The sequence below is a fragment of the Protopterus annectens genome, chromosome 9.part0, assembly GCF_019279795.1.
Source record: "Protopterus annectens isolate FY-2018-M chromosome 9.part0, PAN1.0, whole genome shotgun sequence".
In the NCBI taxonomy this organism is placed as follows: Eukaryota; Metazoa; Chordata; order Ceratodontiformes; family Protopteridae; genus Protopterus; species Protopterus annectens.
Window position 1 is genome coordinate 460052062 of NC_056743.1, and position 23192 is coordinate 460075253.

Below are 23192 nucleotides of genomic sequence, written 5' to 3' on the forward strand. Positions count from 1 at the left end.
CACATGCTTCTGATAGGTGATCTTTGCCTGGCATTCAAGGTATCCCTGGACCTTGTTTTGATGAATTTTTGCATATGCAAAACAAACAGCATTAGAACTACTAGATAAAATACCTAAATTTTGCTTGCAACATAAACAGGACATGCTAGACAGACAGATGTTTCTCAGGGAATTCCCATTCTCTGGAAAAGGCTCACCATCCATGTGAAGCAGAGCTCCTCTCTATCCTTATTCAAGTGTAATTTGAAGCAATGGCTGGGTAACTGGAAACTCACTCTGGTTTGGCTCTCATGTCTGTGATGGACAGGCAGTTAGTAAATCACTCCCTATAAATCAAATTTGTGGGCCACATTTTGGGTTACACGGCTAGGCATTTAAAAGCTCTAGTGGTCGTTAGCTTAATATATACCTATGAAGCTATGCTAAGAAAAGGCAGGGCAATATTCATTCTCCCAAGTTACTGGACGGTTTGGCAGAAGTTCCTCAAGATCATATGAAAGTCATTCACAATGGCCTTGCCATTCTCCTCTCACAGACAGGCCATCGTTATGGTAACAGATGCAACTGGTGCCCTTTGGGCCTGTCTGTACCTGTGCAGTATCAATGAGTCAAATACAGAGACACAGACCCTCCCAACAGACTACAGGGAAGAAATCCTTCTGTAACTTGCTGGTTTTCATCACTGCTGTTGTCTACAAGTGGGTCCTTCATTTACTTCTTTATTTATTTTAGTTGACATTTGTTTACTGGAAAAGTCTGATAAGGACAGAGCCCAATTTCAGTGGAGGCCCAGAGAGAAACGCTCCAGATGCATATCTTTGGAATATGGGAGGAAACCGGAGCACCCAGAGGAAACCCACGCAAATGCAAGAAGGACATGCAGACTCCACATAGAAGGCATCCCAGCTGAGAATCAAACCAAAGAACTGCTTGCCTGTGAGGCAACAATGCTAACCACTGTACCACTGTGTCATGACCAGTGCCAATAACCTTCTGAGCACAGCTCATACCTCTCAAACTCACAGCACAAGAAATGTGGACAAAGTCTTAAATAATGGGGAGACAAAGGCACAAAAATAAGAACAGACTTTAAATATTATTCTTACAAATGTAGAAAGCTTCTAGAATAACAGGATGTGTAATGGCATGTATTTTTTTAAGGCTATTAAGTCTGAAACTCAAATCTGAGTGATTTATTACCTTCAATCCTCAGTGATTTGCCAGAAAACCACAAATTTTATAAGGGACAAACCAAAAATATGAGTAAAACTTCTGAACATTCTATGAAAATCTGTTCAGTTGAGAGCCACAGCTCCATGCAATTACCTCAACTACAGACATCTTAGCCACAATGTACTACAAAAGGATGACTCGGGCCTGAATACAAGACCTGGCATTCGTGGAGCTGCTGGGGGGGGGGGGGGTTTAGCGTGCTTCCTTTTCTCACAATGGATAAAGACAGGAACGTGCCTGCAAATGTGTGCTTTGCTCAAGGTCATCGATTAAGATCAAATGAGGGCATCTGGCCCAAGGGTGGGTAGCAACACTGGAAAATACAGAAACTCAGAAAACAGATAATGACATGTGGTCATGGCAACCATGCCAGTGTCTCATAGGTCTATTGGTGCCAGCATCAGTGAGGTATAGCCCTTGCCAGCCCCTGGTGCAAATGTTTGCCACCTGAAATCTCCCACCAGTGTTAGCCCCTTTAGAGGCAGACAGTGTGTTTTTTTTTTTCTTCTTCTTCTTTAAGATGGCAGAGATTTGACTATCTACGGACAAACTTCAGGTTTACTTACTATGTTAGTTATTTGTATGGACTATGATTTGCATCTGTTTGTAGGATATTTGCCACTGGCCAGTTATGCTTAAGCTATCTGGCTGAGCCAGTGAATCACACTGCTACCCCAGCAGTTCTCCGCGGTGGTATAGTGATAGCGTTGTTACCTCACAGCAAGAGGTTCTCTTGTTCGATTCTCGGCTGGGGTGCCCTTCTGTGTGGAGTCTGCATGTCCTCCCCGCGGTCAAGTGGCCTCCGAAAGACATGCGTGAATGGGCGTGCCTTCGCTGAAGGTTGGGCGTCGGGCTGGCAACTCGGCACCATAATTAATGACTGCCAATCATTAGCAGACCAGAGTTCTGCCGTGGCGACCCCTAACCGGGAAAAGCCGAAAAGACAAACAAAACCCTAGCAGTTCTTGGTGACTGGATAACGGCTTGCTGATGTTTATACTTTAATCTGGCAGGTTTATCTAGAAGTCATTGAAGCACACCATTTCAATTCACCATTTTCCAAGACTTAAATTCAAAAAACACTTTTGAAAACTATAAAATATACATTTTTTACTTGCAGGTGGGCAAGCCGCACCAATGTGGGGGATTCTGCCCCCAATTCTACCCAAAATTATACCTATCAACACACGTCACATCACAATAAAGAAATAGGTTAAAAACTTCAAAATCCCATCTCTAGCTTGCACCATAGAACACACAGTAAAAGGTACAGTTGTGTACACTTACCATAAATGTAGATGTTGTGTATTCACTGTTGCAGTCATTACATTTGGGTAGTCTGCTGGCAGGTTGCCCTCAGTTGGCCTGAATTCCAAAGTCTTGGGTCCTGCATCGGTTGCTGTCTTCTCTTCCATGACGTCAGGGGTATAAAACATGCAGCCATTTTCTTTAGTTTTTCTTACCCCCAATGTCAGGTGCCCCCAAAAAGGTAGCAATATTCTATATATATATATATATATATATATATATATATATATATACATGCATCAATATAAACTTTACCTTCATCTACAAGCAAATACAACACATAGGTTGTAGAAGACAGAGAAGGAAAGATAAACTGTAGAATGAAAGGGGAATGGCGGGAGGGTAACCTGGACTGCAACAGTGAATACACTCGAACATCTACATTTATGGTAAGTGTACACAACTGTACTATGTTCTTCGTGTTTCACTGTTGCATTCATTACATTTGGGTAGAATCCCAAAGCTATGGTTGGGAGGCTGGAGCTAAACAGCATTAGGTGTGGCTATAAGGTCCTGCAGCACTGCAGTGGCAAAGCCTGCCCTGAACTTACGAGTAGAGAGGCAAATGGTAATGCTTTGTAAAGGTGTGAACAGAACTCCAAGTAGCAGCCTCTAGAATGTCTTTGGTTGGTACTCCTCTGAGAATGACTGCTGAAGTAGCTGCAGCTCTGGTGGAATGAGACTTAATGCCCTTGGGTACAGGTTTCCCATGGTGTAAGTAGCAGAAATGGATGCAGTGGTTTATCCACTTTGAAATTGTCTGCTTTGAGATAGCCTTTCCTTCTGATCCTGCAGCATATGACACTAGTAATTGCTCAGTTTTTGCCCTGCTCAAGCAGAATCTTAGCGGTCTGTGTACGTCCAAGGAATGCAGAATTCTCTCCCCTTTGTTCTGCGGATTTGGATAAAAAGTTGGTAGATGGATTGTTTGGTTACGAGCCACACTGGAAACCACCTTAGGCATAAAAGTAGGATTTGTCCTCAGAGACACCTTGTCTGGGTAAAATATGATAAAAGGCTCTACAGCCACGACGGCCTGTAGCTCTGAAACCCTTCTTGCTGAAGTAATTGCTAGTAGCAGGACTGTCTTTCATGATAAGAACTTTATATCAGCGGTAGCGGCTGGTTCAAATGGAGGCAGGGTGAGCTTTTCCAACACAAAATTGAGGTCCCATGCAGGTAAAGGTGATCTTCTAGGAGGCCTTAGGTTTTTGGCTCCTCTAAGATACTGTTTTAGTAAGTGATGAGAAAAGATTGGTGGCTCTGTATTGTAATGAGACGAAATGGCAGAGGCATGGATTTAGATTGATAAGAAAGATAGGCCTTTGTCAAGCATCTCAGTTAAGCATTGTAATATCTGAGGAATATGTGGTTCTGCTGTATCAGTTCCTTATGCTTGATTCCAAGCACAAAATCTCTTCCATTTATCAGCATAAGATTTTCTAGTACTAGGCCTTCTGGCTTCCAAAATGACATCCATCACAGCTTTCCTGAGAGGTGTCGTTGGTTGAGGCAAGGTCCAAGCTGGGTATTGAGACAAGTTCCTTAGGATTGGGTACCAGTATTGGTGGGGCCAGTCCGGGGCAATTAATATCATTTTTGGCTTTTCTTATCTGACTTTTAGGAGGACCTTGGGTAGAAGAGGCAGAGGAGGAAAGGCGTAAACTGACAGGTTTTTCCAACTGAAAGACAGGGCGTCCACTTTCCATGCTTGCCTGTGATAAGTCCTTGTGCAGAATCTTTTCAGTTGATAATTTTGAGGAGAGGCAAATGGATCTATGTCTGGGCTCCCCCATTTCTTTATCATGCTGAATACATGCGAATTTAGGTTCCACTCGTGAGGATCCATAGGGTTTCTGCTTAAATTGTCTGACATAGTGTTCTGTTTTCCTGGCAGGAATTGAGCTTGAAGATTTATCTGGAAGGTCAAAGCTGTGTCCCACAGTGCCATGGCTAATCTGCAAAGGGGGTATGAGTGCGTGCCCCCTTGCTTGTTTATATACCACATGACTGTGGTGTTGTCCGTCTTTATCAGTAGTTGTCCTGGATGAAGTAAATCCTTGAATGCTGTTAGGGCATTTTGAACGGCTAGCATCTCTTTCTGGTTGATATGTAGATGCATTTGGTTTGTTGCCCATATGCCCTGAATGCATCTTCCTGCCATGTGGGCCCCCCAGGCATAATCTGATGTGTCTGTTGTTAAGGTTTGGCTGGCAGGGGGTAGAGTGAAGGACCATCCCATGTTTTGGTGACAGGCCTTTGCCCACCATAGAAACTCCTGTTGCAGGCAGGGGATGAGAGGAATCATTGTTTCCAGACTGTGTGTATGTTGACTCCATAAACTTTTTAGGTACCATTAAAGTTTCCTCATATGCAGTCTTGCATATGGAATTAGTAGAATGCAGGATGCCATGAAGCCCAGAGCCTGCAGAATTTGTCTTGCAGAAGACTGGGTTTTTGTTGCCATCAGTTTGAAGTAAGTAGTCAGTTGCCTTTGTTTGTCTGGCATGAGGTAAGCCATCTGGGCAGTTGTATGCAAGCTTGCACCCAGGAATGTTATCCTTTGAAAGGATACCAGTTGTGATTTCTTTTCGTTTATTGTGTACCCTAGGCATGCTAGAAGCCTTTTCACAAATGCCAGGTGTCATAGAAGAGTGTCCTTGTTCTCTGCTTGAATGAGACAGTCGCACAAGTAAGGATAAATCTGAATACTTCTTTGTCTGCAAAATGCAATTACTGGTGCCAGGCACTTTGTAAAGACCCTGGGCGCAGTAGATAAGCCATAGGGCAGTGCAGAGAATTGGTAATGCAGTAAGCCAGCTTTGAACCTGAGGTATCTTCTGCACGACTGTCTTATTGGGACATGCAGGTATGCCTCTTTTAAGTCTAAAGTCACCAGCCAAGCATTCTTGCCCAGCATGGGCAGAAGCTGTTGCAAGGTGAGCATTTTGAATTTTGGAATGTCCAGGTATGTGTTCAAAATCAATAAATCCAGTATTGGCCGCCAGGCCTTTTCCTTTCTGGGTACCAAGAACAGTCTTGAGTAAAAACCTTGTCCTTTTTCCTGTTCTGGTACCATCTGAATGGCCCCCATATCCATGAGGGACGTCACCGGTTTCTGTGCCTCTGCCCATTGTTTTTTTGGCAGGTCTGGCCAACCATTTGTCATTGGCAGATTGTGGAAATGGAATCTGTATCCCTGTGATACGATGTTCAGTACCCACTTGTCCTGGGTTATTAACTGCCAATTCTGAGCAAAAAGTGCTAATTTTCCCCCTATGGGTGCTGCCAAAAGATAAGTGCTTGGTGTAGGCAGAGGGAAGTCATTGGGATTGCTTTCTGTAGGTTTGCACATTATTTCCTCCAGATTTGGAGGTGGATGCTCCCCATTACTTTGACCTGTATGAGTCTTGAGCCTGGTACCTGGAACCCTTGGGGTGTCTGGATTTGCCCCTTTGAGCTCTGTCTGACACAGGAAAGGACCAATTTTTTGTAGGCCAGTGTCTACTGAATCTAGGTGGCTGCACTTGTAAGAAATCTTCAACAGTTTGCACAGACTTAGCTTTGTCTTCCATTTACTTTAAAACCTCTTCTGGCTTAATTCCAAACAGAGAATCATGCTGTAAAGGTGCATCTAGTCATTTAGCTTTAACATGATCAGGCAAATTTTGTTCCTTTAACCAGGCATGCCTCCTAATCACAGATCCAGTAACTGCGGCCCTGCAGGAGGCCTCTAAAGAATCAAACCCACATTGCAAAGTATGCTATCCAACTTGTTCAGCTGCATGCAATAATTCCTGCAATTCCTTATTTTCTGCACATTCTGAAATCAACATCATTTTCTGTTTCAGCAATCCCATAACATGTTCTTGGTACTTAAGCATATGAAATTGACAGTTTAAGGCCCTGATTGCCAAGGCTGCAGATGTATAAACCTTTTTTCCCCATCTGTCCAGCGCCGTGGAATCTCTGTCGTAGGGGGGAGGTTGTTTTGCAGTTGAGGCCTTAACTCCCTTAGGACCCTGTGAAATAGTTTCAGGATCAGCAGCAGGGTTTCTAAATAAAAATTTATGAGAGTCAGGAACCCTGTAATACCCATCAGGCTTACTGGGAGCCGGAGGTAAGGAGTCAGGGGTCAGGCTTGACTCCGAAAAAACATCATCCACAATGTCTAATACAGGGGGAATGGCTAAAGGCTTGTGCTGAGGGAGAAGGAGGAAATCCCTGAGCCTCTTTTTTGATTCTGAGAAGTCTTGACTCTCCCAGTGAAAATGCTCCCTCAAAGTATGCAAGGTTTCTCCAAATGAATAATCCTCAGGAGGAGATGCAGATGGAATAGACTCCTCGGCATCAGAATCCTCATAAAGAGGTAAAGATAATTCCTGATCAGAAGAGTAATCAGAAGAAATAGAAACCTGATCTGAAGATTCAGTCAGTGTCTTGCCTAGGCCTCTTATCTGGAGGGGGATGGGTACACCCCTGATCAAGGGAATAAGGTCTTCAGCCATTTTGATCAGGTTTTTTAGGCATAGAGGCCTGTGCAAGTAGCTCAGGCGTCGTTCTTTTAGTTTTAGAAGGTGTGTTTGCCTTTGGTTTTGCAGCTTTCGTCGGTTTGATGTAAAAATGTTGAGGTCTGAATACACCCTCATAAGCCGGTGCCTGCTCAGCGGCTCTGGACCCATCTGAGGGAGATCCATCCATCGGTCCAATACCTTGAGTATCTTGCGGCATGCCTGACTCCACATGGGTGTCGGTAGAGGCCTGCGACTCGAAGGTAGCGGGTATCAGGGGCTGCGAAAGCGCCTCACTGAGTACTGGCGAACCGGCGACTGGTTTAGGAGAAGCTTTGTTGTCAGTTTTGGATTTCGACTGCCTTTCTCTGTCCTTTTCTTTGCGTTTTTTATGTACTCCGGTAGTCGGATTGCTATCAGACGACATCGCTGGGTAGTTAAATCTGTTTCCAAAATACTTAGATGCAAAAATATACAGACGCTTAAAAGTGCATTGGTTAAATCTAGCACAAAACAGACAGTCAGGCACGTTGTGGTCAGGGCCTAGGCAAGGAATGCAGTATAAATGGAAATCCTTATGAGGTATTTGCTTCCCACAAGTAATACAATTATTAACTTTTTCTGACATCGGTAAAAAGCAAGAAAATAGTTTCCCCAACGGGGTACTTCGCTTTATTGAAGACTTCGGTTCTGAAACTCAAATGCGAATATTTCAGTAGTTGGACGACCGGCACTTGCGAAATGCTTCTGCTTCGGGCACTGCGCGGCAAGAAAGACTAAAGAAAATGGCGTCAGCTGCATGTTTTATACCCCTGACGACCTGACGTCATGGAAGAGAAGACAGCAACCGGTGCAGGACCCAAGACTTTGGAATTCAGGCCGACTGAGGGCAACCTGCCAGCAGATTACCCAAATCTAATGACTGCAACAGTGAAACACGAAGAACATCAAGGCTGCATTTATTTATTATAGCACCACAGAACACACTGTAAAACAAGGCTGCATTTATTTATTATAGCACCATAGAACACTCTGTAAAACAAGGCTGCATTTATTTATTATAGCACCACAGAACTCACTGTAAAACAAGGCTGCATTTATTTATTATTGCACCAAGACTCTGGGTGAACTTGTGCTTGTGTTTAGGAAATGCAAAATCTGTCTGCTCCTCCATTAGAGATTTGCCTGCCAACCTGCTCTTGTTTTGAGACTTAGATTTCACTGTTCGTGGATTCACATTTTGAAATCTTGAGGATGTTTTCAACTGACACTACAACAGATGCTGTTTTCTGTAAATTCCAACTTAACTTTGGAGTCTTCCATGGCATTTCACCATTTAATGCTTTTAAGACATTTTTTTTAATGAAAGCAGGCAGCAATCTGCCAGTAATGTTACAGACAAGCCATGCTTCAATGTTTTCTAGAACTGCATAATCAGGAAAAAAAAAAGTCCCTAGATGAGTGTGGGGGGAGGTGTTTAGACTCCAGTCCTGAAATAAATAAATGCGCTCTCCCAGAGATTGATATCAGTCTCTGCTCTTCTGGACCTTCCTAAGATGTTTAATCAGCTATCTCTACGAGTCGGGTGCAGTATTTACTACTATGTTTATCCTAGTTGCCACAGCCAACTCAATGTTACCATAGTCTAACTTCTGGATCCTGTCCCACTGGTATATGCCCAGACTCCAGAATGTTCTCAATACAAAAAAATATTCACAGAAGAGTACATTGGTGGCTAGCAGTGAGCTACCCCCACCCCCCACAAAAAAAAAAAAAAAACATCTGAAGTCTTCACCTTAAGTATGGTCCCCAGCAAAATAAAAGAGACCTTCCCCACGAGGAGTGTTGAGATTCTGACCTGGAAGACAAACAGAGTCTAGATTACATGGGCCATAAGCTCCCTTTTGGTTTATAACCTGAACAATGTGTAAGTTACTGCCTCAGGGTCTTCACTGAGGATGTCTTTTTAGGGATACTATGAATCTCATTTAAAAACATTTTACCACAAAACTTGTGTATATGGAGGAGCCTAAGCCTACTATTATCCTGCCAGCTATTCAGACCTTCATATATGTCTTTAATAATGGTTCACTGCAGCCAAAATCCTGATTGGTTTGATCCAGTTTGAGACAAGAAGAGGTATCTTCATAAGAATCTAGATCTGTAAGTCATTTTGATAGGTGTAGTCAGGAACAAACACTCAACACTGAGTGGTCTCAGCCCTGAAACTAGTAGCTTATTGGGCACTCTGGGTCAATTCCTATCTCTTTCAGGTTCCCTGATTTAGAACCCGCATTTGGGTGGTTTTGCACGATTTTGCGCATAGAGCAGCGCCGCTTAAAGGGGTTTAAATTATTCCCGGCTCCACAAAGTCTGCTCTTCACTTTTTCCCTAAGAACTGTTCTAAATCTCAAAGTAAGCACTCTATTTTCATTCTAAAGCCCTGCAGTTGCTCGTATAAGTAATCTTATAAGTAAGCACTAATAAACTAAAGCACTACACCCTCTTATACTCCCTTTAAGTACTTGGCTCCCTATTGGTCCTTTTTGATCAGTCAAAAAGTAGTTCCTTATACTATTCTGGCATGTCCAAAAGTCAGTTTCGGGTTTACTCTCCAGTCCAGCTGGTGAATCTGGGAATCATGAGGCAATGTTACAACTGCCTTATGTACACAGACCACCCTCTCCTCCTCCCAACAAGCTCAAATATATGTGAGAGATGCAACTATATAGCCAAACTGGAGGCTGAGCTCTCTCAACCCAATACTGGCGCAGTCAGTCAGAAGGAGAAGGTAACCACACACACCACAAATCCAGTCTCACATAGACCTATTGCAACAGAAAACCAAACACAAACACACAAAAACATACTCGGAGGCTCTAAATAAAAATCTGCCCAAGCAGCAGAGACCTCCAAAGAAGACATCCAAGCAACCTCTACACCACAACAATACCCACATCACATAGTTCACAAAGTCAGTGTGCTACACAGTCACAGCCCTTAAGGCTAAACAACACACCTAATACACTTCTAATAGGTGACTCTATTGTCAGACACACTAACGTCCCACTCACCAGGCTGAACAAGGAGAAGGTCACTGTAAGCTACTGTCGGGGGCCAGGATCCGCCACATAACACAAGCACTCAGGTCACTCCAAAGCAAGTACAAATATGACTCCATCATTGTCCATGCTGGTGTGAATGACCTAAGACGTACCTCCCTGGACTACATGAAAAGAGACAGAGGAGCCCAGGCTGGTATGACACTGACCTTGAGTAGCATCTTACCCTCACCAAGAATGATGCCACAGTATAAAGACAAAATGATCAATTTTAACAATTGGCTAAAGTATTGGTGTCATTCAAAGAGGATCCAGTGTCTGTCAGCCTGGGATGATGTGCTCGACAAGCCACGTTGCTTCGCTAGGGACGGCTTGCACCTGTCACCCCTGGGCTTTCGAATACTGGCTAAGGCTCTTGTCACCCCCATAGTGCCTTTTTTAGGCAAGGCTCAAAAGACAAACCCACCTCCATAGACAACACAAAGAAAAAGAAACTAAGGGTAATGCTGCTCAATGCCAGAAGTCTAAACCTCAAGATGCACGCACTCGAGGCTCTCCTCAGTATGGAGAATATCGATATCTGTGCAGTAACAGAAATCTCGTTCAAGGCTCCCGAGAGCACCCCAGCACTATCAGGTTATACCTCATACCATGCTTTTCGGCCCCAAAACTCGGACCGAACCACAAAAGTAGGGGGAGTATCCATATTCATCAAAGATACCCACACCTCCAGGTTAGTGGCACTGCATGAAGCATCGGAGACCATCCGTGTGCAACTAACAGTGGGCAAAACTGCCCTTCAGTTTGTAGCCTGCTACAGACCACCCTCCCAAACTCAGAAACCCCACTCGGCTTTCCTGAGAACACTGGAGAATATGAAGGTCTCTCCAAACACCATTATATTGGGTGACTTCAACTACCCAAACATAGACTGGGAGCACTACTTAAGCTCCAACACCCTCGCCCAATTCCTAGAATTTATAAACTCAAATAGACTGGCAGCACTACTCAAGCCCCAACACCCTCGCCCAACGGTTCCTAGAATTTATAAACTTAAATGCTATGGAACAACTGGTCACCACTCCCATAAGAGGGGAAAACATATTGGACCTGATCATCACCAACATGGGGACTATATGTTCCATACCAGACGTATACACCTCATTGGTAAGATCTGACGATAAATTAATCACACTGGACATCCATATGCCGTCCCCACCTCCAGCCAATGAAACCACAGTGAAGACTTCTTAAAAGCAAACTTCACACTTCTCAAAACCGAGGTGGAATCCTTCAAAGCCCCCGGGCCAGTGGAAAATACGGCCCAAACCGCAGAATCCTTTACAAACGCTTTCTATGGACACCTACAGGAATGCATGGATCATGCTATCCCAAATAAAACCAAGACTCATTCCTCCAAAGGCAGGAGACCTGTCTGGTGGACCCCAGACATAAATAAGCTATACAACAGAAGGAGGAAGCTACTACATGACAGAGCAAAATCCCAAAAAGGGAAGGCATCTCTGATCAGTACTAGCAAGAAACTACGATCCCTCATAAAATCATCTAAGGTCAGCTTCGAAAGAAAAACTGCACAAGATGCTAAAGATAATCACAAGACCTTCTTTAGTTATGTCAGGAACCTGGGTGGCAACTCCCAGATATGCTCTGAGTTAGTTCAAAATGACAAAAAATACACTGAACCCACAGACATTGCCAACATCCTGGCAGACAGGTTCAGTGCAAACCCCCCCCCTTCCCCCCCAAAAGAGCAAATGTCTATCCCAACAGAGTGTAGCCTCCCTGACATCACAGATGCACAGGTGAGAGCTACCCTCTCCAAAGCAAAAAAACACAGCATCAATGGGACCGGACGGTGTCCCGGGCTGTGTCTTACACAAACTTCAAGAAGAACTGAATCCTCACATAAAGTCACTGTTCAATCTCAGCCTTACTACAGGATATGTACCCAAGGAATGGCGTACAGCAAAAGTGGTCCCACTCCAAAAAGGTGGTGCCACAACGGACCCCGGAAACTATCGCCCTTATAAGCCTGACTAGCCTGGTCTGCATAGCTATGGAGCGTATCATCATGAAACTCATAAACAAAGACATTGGGAACCTCCAAACACTGGATCCTACCCAATTCGGCTTTGTTAAGGGCAGATCTTTCCTCTTGAACCTGGTCGACTTCTTTGAAACAGTCACCAAGGCCATAGATGAAGGGAAGGTAGTCTACACAGCCTACCTGGACCTCGCAAAAGCCTTCGACACAATACCCCACTCGGGCATCATAAATAAGCTCACCAGCTTAAATATCAACCCCTATGTCGCAAGGTGGGTTGCAAACTGGCTCAGGGATAGAACCCACATGGTCAGAATTGCAGGTGCTATGTCAGACTCTAAACCAGTTACAAGTGGCGTCCCACAAGGCTCAGTCCTGGAACCTCTCTTGTTCGGTATATAAGTCTCTGAGGTACAGGCTAACATGGGAGGACTATGGCTGACCAAGTACGCAGATGACTGAAAACTGGGTGCCATAATCGACTCACCAACCGACACAAGCATCCTCCAAAAGGGTCTCGCAGAGACGGATAACTGGTGCCAGAGCCATGGCCTAAAGCTAAATGCCAAAAAGTGCATAGTCATCGCCTTTGGGAAAAACAAAGTGCCCACAAATTACCACATAGGTGGTAATACATTAAGTATGGAAGACGTAATTAGGGATTTGGGGACCCAAGTAGATAGCAATCTCTCCTTTGACAATCACGTTGCCAAAGTGGTTAGAAAGAACCTTCTATATAGCCCACCTTATCACGAAAGGGTTCACATCTAGATCAAGAGAGGTCATTGTGCCCCTCTACTCATCACTCATCAGGCCCATAATTGAATACAATGCCCCATTTGGGATGTACCTTACCTGACACCTGCAGGAACTGGAAAGACCCCAAAAGTACCTCACCAAGAGGATCAAGGGACTCAAACAGATGCCCTAAGCAGTTAGGCTAAAGAAACTCCAGCTCTACTCAGTTGCTTACCGCCTACTCAGAGGTGATCTGTGCCTGACGGATAAAGCCATGTCCAACCCAGAATTAATGGACATGCTCCACCTCAGGAAATCCAAACCCCTTAGAGCTACACGCTCCAAGGACTTAAACCTCAGCACAGAAATAAATAGGACATGCTGGAGGGACAGATTCATACCCCAGAGGCTCCACTCACTCTGGAACAAAATCCCAATCCATGTTAGGCACAGTCCCTCAATGACCCTCTTCAATTGAAATCTTGACGAGTGGATGGGAGATCATAGGTTTACCCCTGGCATCTCTTCTGTGTCCCTACTAGACAGAGGCACAGTAAACTAACCTCAAAAGGGTCATCTTCTGTGACCTACTATACAGAGGCACAGTCAGCTAATCTAAAAGGGTGGCGAAAGCCAAACACACTCTGGCTAGGCTTATAAATGCCCTAGGGCAGATAGCCTAGTATCAACCTATGAACCTATGAAAGCGAAGCACCTAAATAATTTGGAAAAAATGTGTAGACTCTGCCATGCCTAACCACAGATTGTTACTAATTGCCAGACCCAAAAGATTAAGCATGCAGGGAATATTTGCAGGCAAACTGAAGATATGAGTAAGGACATTCCAAGAAGTAACCTTTGAGGACCAGACCTAGCACAGACTATATAGGTTGGGAATATGCTACTAAATGGAGATACAGTGCAGTAGCCACATGTGCCATAGGAAACCTCAAAGATCTACAGGAGGAAACTCAGACATGCTGAACTGCTGCGTAAAATATTTTGCAGACATTAGATTTGTCTGACTTTTCTCTGCCTTAGAGTGGGGGGTGGGGTAGACACTACTATAATGAGCACACTAGCTAGCCCTCGCAAAGGCTACAACTACTAACATACAAAGGGAATAGCCATACTGAACAGACTGCATCTTCTGGTATGTGCATGCAATGGATACTAAAACATACTGCAGGTCAATGCAGGGGGACAGGGTCAGCATGTTGCTAAATCCCACTCCTTGCTGTACCTTTCAAAGATTCTCAGTTCTGCCAGAAATGGCTTTAAAAAAGCCACAAGTAAGAACTAAGTAAATGCACAAGTTGACAAATAGGGTCACACCACCCTGTTTAAGAAATAGCCAAATGAGATAAGCAATGCTAAAAAACAGAAAATTATGGATGAAGGAAGAATACGCCATTGATCCAAAATGCAGCTGCCTACCATCAGGCTCACAAACCTGGATGAAGAAAAAGTTAGTAGTAGCTTGTTAGTCACACTGATTAATCTGCATCGCTGTACCTCTCTGGGTTATATTAAGAAAATTTGTCTGTTTGCAAGCTTAAAATGCAGACCAACAGACTATTCAATGTGAATGAATTTTAGTTAACAGAACTTTCTGTTATACAGCTACTGTTTGTTGTGTGTGAATACACAAAAGAAACTACGCAATGCTTACCATGAAAACACATAAATAAGCTGAAAGTAAAACTGTTTACTTTCAGCTTCTGTTCTCGCATGATGCAGTTTTTTTGTGGTTTATTACACAATGCTTACCATTTGTATAGGGCTTATAGAGTGGGTGGTTCTTCTCTTTGGCACCTCTCTCTAGACGCAATGTTGCCCACTGCAAGAAAACACAGAAAATAATTCTACTTACTTAAACAACACTCACTACACAGCAAAGATCACAGTGCTTTTCCACCAACTGTAGTCATCATTTTCATATACAATGATTCATGACTAATCTAAAGCTTGGCAGTATTTCCTGAACAAGTCTGAGTACATTTTGCTACGTTGTGGATGAGTGAAAGGTACATGGTTCTCAACATTCCACCTCCAAAATATGGAGCAAAACATGGAACACTTAACAGCTTACTGTACACTTCAATTAAGATACTTCCAGTATGGTTACAAATGTGCTTTTTTAAAACTTCTTTTGGTGAATTAATATGATTCAGTCCTATTCACCATGGATAACTGTTTAAAAAAAAACACCTTAAAAACACTGAATATGTGGCAGACCTTTCAATGGGTCACTTTGAGGAGCAAACTTTTTAAGATCCAAAATGAGGAACATTTCTCCAAATGAGGTACACTTGAGAGATATGAACAAGTAACATGTTAAAAAGTACACATAAAGCTGCAAAAACTGGCCATATAGTAATAGTTAAGAAACACAGCACAACATAATATATATTCTAACATGTTTACTAGAAGCTGTGGTAATGGCATTTCTCTCAGATAAGCAAAATTCCCAGTCAGCTGTTTGTAACTACATGTTTTTTTCAGTGTACATTTAAAAGTACTTTCTAACAAAAAACAAACGAGACAACACTGACTTCAAAGCTAAGCCTCTGCTTCAGGAACAGGGTCTCAACATGCAGCCCTAGAATCATGGAGGACTCCAGGTGTCAGAAGGCTGGCAAAGTGAAGGGAAAGAAAAAACAATGGCTTTGGCAAGCTACATCTTGCATGGGGTGGGGGATCTTAAGTAATCACAACAAAGTAGCAAAGTTTGCAGAAAAGATGGACAATTGAGTAGAGAGAAAGGAACGGGTTCCCCCACAAGGGTTGTGTGGCTGACACAACTCTCCTATCTGCTGGCTGTAAACTCCACTGTGCACACCTGCCTTCAGAAGACAAAGGGTTGCTCAGGTCAAAGTACATTAGCCCTCCAATGTGATGAGGCCAAAGCATGCTCTCCTCAAAGCGGCTGCACTACAGAGTCGTGTCCTGACTACCTAGGGTCAGTGAAGAATGGATTTAAACAACGGTGACAGTTATGATATTCCCCAAGTCTAGTTACTCTTAACTTTAAGGAAAAGATCCTGTTGTGCATCAATTACACAGAACCTGTGGCTACTCAAACTCAGAAAAACAGAACTGAAGGAACAATTGTAAGGCTCAGTCTGTGGTGGCCACGCAGACACAGTTCTCATAAAACGGATATGAACAAGTGTAAAAGCTATAGATCACTGGGGGTGCAAAATAAACTTGGGGTGTAGCGATGTTAAATCTGACACGTACAACCAGAATGGCACATGATATACTGCAGCACTGCTTAGCGTTCTTCAATACAGACTTCCAAAAGTTTGCGAGATTTCAAAATTCTCTCTATCTCATTACTAGACCAGACCCAAAAAGCATTAGTGCATGTCCTGAAGGTATCAGTGCTAAAGGCTAATTTTTTACTGCAAAGCTAAAAATGAACAGCTGCCAAGGTTTAGCACAACATACCCAAAATGCTGCTGTAGACAGCCTACTGAACAACATGTCACACAACAGGCCAGCCAAGAAGGTTCTCCAAACCACTGCCTCCCTAGTTTGAACCTTGAGTTACTAAGTAAGCTCCCCAAAAAGATGTAAACAGGAATATAAAATTGTGTGCTAGTCTGACTTATTGGAAACCCCAACTGCATAGGAAGATCAAAAAGCCACCTTGAAAAGGAAGGATAGGGAAGGACAGCAGCCTCCTACAGAGATATTTCCTGCAGATTAACTGACATAGAAAGTACTCGCGTACCTGGTGCACCTGCTTTTGAAAGTCAAATGCCATGGTTATCTGTTGGGAGGAATCCCAAACCAATACAGAGACATTTCTCAGGGATGTAGATTGGCACTGAAAGGTCTAAAATCAAGAGGCAAAGAAAGCAAAGTCTAAAGCACCAAGGTGGCAAAGGGGGTTCAAGCTCTTAGAATAGTCATCTAAGCAGTAAGGCTTACTACAGCTGTGAAACGGTGGCCAAGGCATAACAAATGCCCACAATGGACACATTCTTTAAAGAAGCAATGGACACACCCACACCAAGTGAAGTGGCATTTTTACCCAAAGGCAACAGGGCAATTTGCCTCCAAGTGGGAAAAATGATACAGTTAGGAATCCATATGGATAGGATTTGCTTTGCCACAGTCAGACCCTCCTAAAATAGGGCAAAAGAAATTAAAAACTCTTTTTTTCTGAATTCACATTACCTCTGCAAGTAGAGCTTGAGCTGGTGTTTGCACATGAAGGATTGAGAGCATTTTCTCCTTCCTGAATTCTGCAACTCTGAAGGAAAATGAAAAGTTGAACTGACTGGATTAAGGGCAACTCCAAAATCACCTTTGGCAGGAAATATGGGTTAGTCAAAGGGACATCTGGTCCTTCACAATAATCAACCAAGGTTCTGTTACAACAAGAACCTGGAGCTATGACATCCTACTGGTGGAGGTAGGTTTATTGAGGGATGGTAAAGGAGCGATTAGTTAATTAGCCAGGCTGCTAGGTTCAGTGTTTGAAGCTGAGGGTGCAGAATCTGGTTCTCCTGCTGAGACAGCAGGGTAGGAGTCTGAGGCAGGTGCCATGGGGCCAACAGTGACACACTGCGTAGGAGGGGTACCAGTGTTAGTGCGGTCAGTCTGGTGCAATCAAAATCGTCCTTGGTTTGTCTTGTTTGATCTTTAGTAGTACTTTGGACAGCACAGGCAGAGGAGGAAAGGCATAAACTGATAGGTGTTTTCAGCTGAAGGACAGAGCATCCACTTTCCAAGCTTGTCTGTGGGGAGTCCTTGCGCAAAATATTTTTCAACTGATAGTTCTGGGGGAAGGAAAACAGGTCTATATCTGGGCTCCCCCATTTGCTTATCAACATGTTGAAAATCTTTGGTTCCAGTTTCCACTCGTGTGGGTCCATGAGGTTTCTGCTTAGTCCGTCTGCCAGTGTATTTAGTTTTCCTGGCAGGAATTGAGCTTGTAGATGCACGTGGTAGCTCAAGGCTGTATTCCACAATGCCATGGCTAGTCTGCAGAGGGGGGTAAGAATGTGTACCCCCTGCTTGTTTATGTACCACATAACAGTGGTGCTGTCTGTCTTAACCATTAATTGTCCTGGAAGAATGTGGTCCTTGAAGGCTGTCAGAGCATTCTGTACAGCTAACATTTCTTTTTGATTGATGTGCAGGTGCATTTGACTTGGGTTCCATTTGCTCTGAATGCACTTCCCTGCCAGGTGCGCCCCCTACGCATAGTCTGATGCATCTGTTGTTAGGGTTTGGGCGGCAAGGGGCAGTGTGAATGGTAGTCCCTTGTTTTGGTGGCAGGCCTCTGCCCACCAAAGGAACTCTAGGCGTAAGCAAGGTATGATAGGAATCATTGCTTCTATAGCCTGAAAATGTTGACACCATAGGCTTTTTAGATACCATTGTAGTTTCCTCACATGCAGTTTTGCATATGGAATTAGAAGAATACAGGAGGCTATGAACCCCAAAGTCTTGTAGTATTTGCCTTGCAGATAGCAGGGTTTTTGTGGCCACTTGTTTGAAGTAGATTGTCCAGTGAATTTGTTTCTCTGGCATCAGGAAAGCCATATGGGAAGTTGTACTCAAGTTTGCTCCCAGGAATATAATTTGTTGACAGGGTACCAGGTGTGATTTCTTTTCGTTTATGGTGTACCCCAGACAAGTTAGAACCCTTTGTACAAAGGCCAGATGATTCAAAAGTCTGTCCTGGTTTTCTGCCTGAATTAGACAATCGTACAGGTATGGGTATATTTGAATATTTCTTTGCCTGCAAAATGCAATAACTAGAGCTGGGCACTTTGTGAGTACCCAGGGTGCAGTAGATAAGCTGGGCACTTTGTAAGTACCCTGGGTGCAGTAGATAAGCTAGGCACTTTGTGAGTACCCTGGGTGCAGTAGATAAGCTAGGCACTTTGTGAGTACCCTGGGTGCAGTAGATAAGCTAAAGGGCAGTGCAGAGAACTGATAGTGCGTGTAGCCTCCTTTGAAGCATAGGTATCTTCTGCAAGGTTCCGTGACTGGGATGTGCAAGTATGCTTCCTTTAAATCTAGTGTTGACAACCAGGCATCTTTGCCTAGCACAGGAAGTAATTGGTGCAGAGTCAGCATCTTGAATTCTGGAATCACCAAAAAGGTGTTTAAAGTAGACAGGTCCAGGATAGGACACCATGAATTGTCTCTTCTGGGTGCCAGGAAAAGTCTCGAGCAGAAACCTTGTCCCTTTTCCTCTTCTGGTACCAACTGAATAGCCCCAATGCTTAAGAGAGAGTACTTGCTTTTGGGCCTCTGCCCACTGATTTGGAGGTAGATACAGCCAACCGCTTGGAGTTGGTAACGTGTGGAAGTGAAATCTGTATCCTTGGGACACTATATTTAAAACCCATTTGCCTGAGTAATGAGTCCCCAGTTCTTTGCATGAAGTGCAATCTTTCCTCCCAAAGGGGCAGTCAGTTGAGAAGTGCTTGGAGGTTTTAAAAAGAAGTCACTGAGACAGTTTACCATAGGGGAGAGTTTTATTACTCCCAGATTTGGAAATGGAGGCCCCCCACTGCTTAGTCCTGTGTGTCCTCTGGGACTAAAGCCTGGGTGCTCTGCTAGATCTGGGTTTGGACTGAGAAAGTCGGGAAGAGGCAGGAAAGGACCAATTCTTAGAATTCCAATGCCTACTAAATCTTTGAGGTTGTACTTGTAAAAAATCTTTAACAGTTTGCATAGATTTAGCTTTTTCCTCCATCTTTTTAAGAACAACTTATGCCTTGCTGCCAAACAGATGGTCCTGATTTAAGGGAGCATCCAGTAATTTCGCTTTAACATGACCTGGCAAGGACTGCTCCTTAAGCCAAGCATGCCTTCTACGTACAGACCCAGTTACAGCAGACCTGCAAGATTCTTCTAGTGAATCAAAACCACAATGCAACGTATGTTTACCAACTTCTTCAGCAGAATGCATTAAATCCTGTAAATCCTTATTTTCAGCACAATCAGGAATCAACATCATTTTCCATTTAAGCAATCCAATAATATGCTGCTGATACTGTAACATATGAAACTGGCAATTCAAAGCCCTAATGGCCAAAGTTGCAGAAGTGTATACCTTTCTTACCCCATCTATCCAGCGCCCTGGAGTCTATATCAGAGGGGGTAGGATTTTTTGGCAGTAGTATCTTTAATGCCCTTGGGTCCCTATGAAATGGTTTCAGGATCCGCAGCAGGATTTTTGAAAAGGAACTTGTGAGAGTAAGTAACCTGTAATATCTATCAGGTTTTCTGGGAGCAGAAGGTAAAGAGTACGGGGACATGCTAGATTCCGAAAAGGCATCATCAACAATGTCCAGTACAAAAGGTATAGCTAAAGGCCTGTGCTGGGGCAGGAGTAAGAAATCCCCAAGCCTCTTTTTTAGAATCAGAGAAATCCTGACTTTCCCAACAAAAATGCTCCCTGAGAGTATGCAAGGTTTCACCAAAAAAGAAATCCTCTGGGGAGGGGAGGAGCAGAGGAAATGAGTCTTCAGCATCAGAATCCTCATAGGTAGATAAGGGTAAATCCTGGTCATCAGAAGAAACAGAAATTTCAGAATCGTGGTCAGAAGTATCATAAGCAAACTCAATCCTAGGTCTCAGACGGGGAAGGTTGGCTTCCCCTGATTAAAGTAATACGGTCTTCAGCCATTCTTATCATTTGTTTTTTAGGCATAGAGGCCTGACCATGCAGTCTGGGCGTCAGTTTTCTAGGCATGGTTCAAGTTTTAGGCCTTGAAGAAGAAGATGGCGTTGGTTTAATATGCAAGTCAGTACGCCTGAATACACCCTCAGAAGCCGGTGCTTGCACAGCGGCTCCGGACCCATCCAAGGTAGAGACATCCACAGGTTCCACAGCTGAAGCATCTCGCGGAATACCAGACTTCGAATGGGTCTCAGTAAAGGCCTGCGAATCTGAAGTAACAGGTATCAGGGGCAGCGAAAGCACCTCAATGAGTACCGGTGAACTGGCGACTGGCTTAAGAGAAGCGTCGTCGGCAGCTTTGGACCTAGGCGGCCTGTCTCTGTCTTTATCTTTGCGTTTTTTCAGAAAGTCGGTAGTTGGATGACTTACCGAAGACATATCAGGATAATTGAACTGAGCACCAAAATATTTAGAAGCGCAAATATACTGACGACAGATAGTTTGTGGTTTAAATAAGGCACAAATCCGACAGCGAGGTACGTCGTGGTCAGGGCATAGGCAAGGAATACAGTACGAATGAAAATCTTTATGAGGTATTTGTTTTCCACAAGAAATACAATTATTTACTTTTACTGACATCGGTTTAGGCAAGAAAAAGTTTCCCCAACGGGGTACTTAGCTTTTAGTTGAAGACTTTGGTTCAGAAATTTAAAAACGACAATTTCAGGAGTCGGCCGACCAGCAGTTGCGAACTGCTTCTGCTTTGGGCACTGCACGGCAAGAAAGACTGATGTAATGACATCAGCTGCATGTTATATACCCCTGACGACCTGACGTCACAGAAGAAGAGACAGCAACAGACGTAGGACCCAAGACTTTGTTAATCAGGCTGACTGAGGGCTACTGCAAGCAGATAACCCAAATGTGATGAGTGCAACAGTGAAACACGAAGAACATCACATCTTCCTCTGAGCAGAGCATGTCTGGTGAACAAAAAAACTTTCTGGTATACTCAATCATGTTTGAAACCTTTGCCAGAAGGTTCAGCAAGATCTAATGGAGTAGTCATGCAGAATACAGTGCTATTTGTAGTCCAATGAAGAGGAACATTCTTGGCTTCAAATGGCTCAGGATCCTGCACTATCAACAGACTGTGAAGGCCTGAAACTGTGTTTTTTCTTGGTCAGCCAGGGGTGAAAAGGATGAGTTCTGGTTCTTTTCCCACGCTAGAATGTGTGTATGTGTGGAAGCAGATGGAAAAGAGAAAAGGAATCTTCCATCCTATGGCAGGGCAAAAACATCCACCATCAACTTCAACTTATCTTGCTGAATGAAGCTAAAAAGATGGACGATTGTATTCTCCTGAACAGAAACCAATTCAATTCAACAGGAAAGTTGAAATCCAGTTAACAGTGTCTATCAGCACATTATCTTCTGTTTGCACAGGGAGATGTCCCAGTCTGTGAACTGCCATGCCTGTTATCGCCTTCTCTCATTACATAATATGAGCACCTGCTAGCCATCTTGTTTATATAGCATGTCAAGGACTGACCATGTGACTGAAGCAAAAGGATTTGGTTTCAACTCTCCTTCCAAACTGTAAATGGAGAGAAACTCAAGCTGGTTAAGGAACAACCTATTTCCAAGTACACCAACAAAGGAGGAGAGTGGGTGCGCTCCTAAACCCATCAGTGAAGCATCCACAGTTAGCATCTTTCACAGATCACGCTGAAGGACGGGTAACCATACTGTGAAAGTAAATGAAGGGGGTGAAGACCTTGCAGTCATGGACATTTCAACACTGGATCATTTCAGCTTTCACTGTAGTCAAGAATGACAAGCAAAGAAAAAGTATCAACTCTGCAGGGATGACAGAGAACTTGCGTCAGTTTACAGTGACCCCCACGATCTGCAATCGAGGAAGATTCTAATAAAGGCAGCTACCAGTTGGTCACATGACAAAGGCACCAGGAACCAGTCATCCAAATATGGAAAATAAGGGAGATACTGTTCTATAAGGCCAGCCAAAATGACAGTCCAAACCATGTCCATTGTACCCCGTGACAATATTCTCCTGCAAATCCCAAAGTTCTTAAAACAAAATCACTGCCACACATCCTGAACACATCAACCATCTATATTCCGTTTTTCATGCACTCTCCCTCATTCCTAGATCTCTTGCGCTCTGATCTTACATATATAAACTACCTAAATACATAACAATCTGTATCTCTATATATCTTGATATTATTACATATATACATATGGCTTCCTGACAAGTTGTTGAAAAATAACTTGTTGAACCTGGAAAATAACCTGTACAGCTGACTGAGAATCAGTCGTCTGTATGTGTCAGCAGCTGTTTTGCACAATAATAAGGTACAGCAGGATATGGGAATTTGCCCTTTCCTCACTGTAGTATGTTCTCGGAGTTGGTGTGTGCATGTCGGTCTCATTAGCAAGGGTCGTGCTTGCCCCCTGCAAAAAAAAAAAATTTGTTCTTTTATTTTTTCAATCAACTGCTGATCGACAAGTTGTGCTCAACTGCTCAGTCAGTTGCCATTCAATGTCTAAGTTTCGACCAACTGTGATAGATCCACGTGTGTGCGTGTGTGTGT

General features: G+C 43.6%; 1 protein-coding gene across 2 annotated transcripts in view; it reads right to left on the bottom strand.

The window, feature by feature from the left end:
* The window catches only part of GPAT4 (glycerol-3-phosphate acyltransferase 4), an 845426-nt gene that overhangs the window by 442455 nt on the left and 379779 nt on the right, over positions 1-23192 (bottom strand). For both annotated transcript variants that reach the window (XM_044082998.1, XM_044082999.1), the window contains exon 3: positions 14688-14757. In XM_044082998.1, the coding sequence (XP_043938933.1) occupies positions 14688-14757 (70 nt within the window). The remainder of the gene's footprint in view (positions 1-14687; positions 14758-23192) is intronic.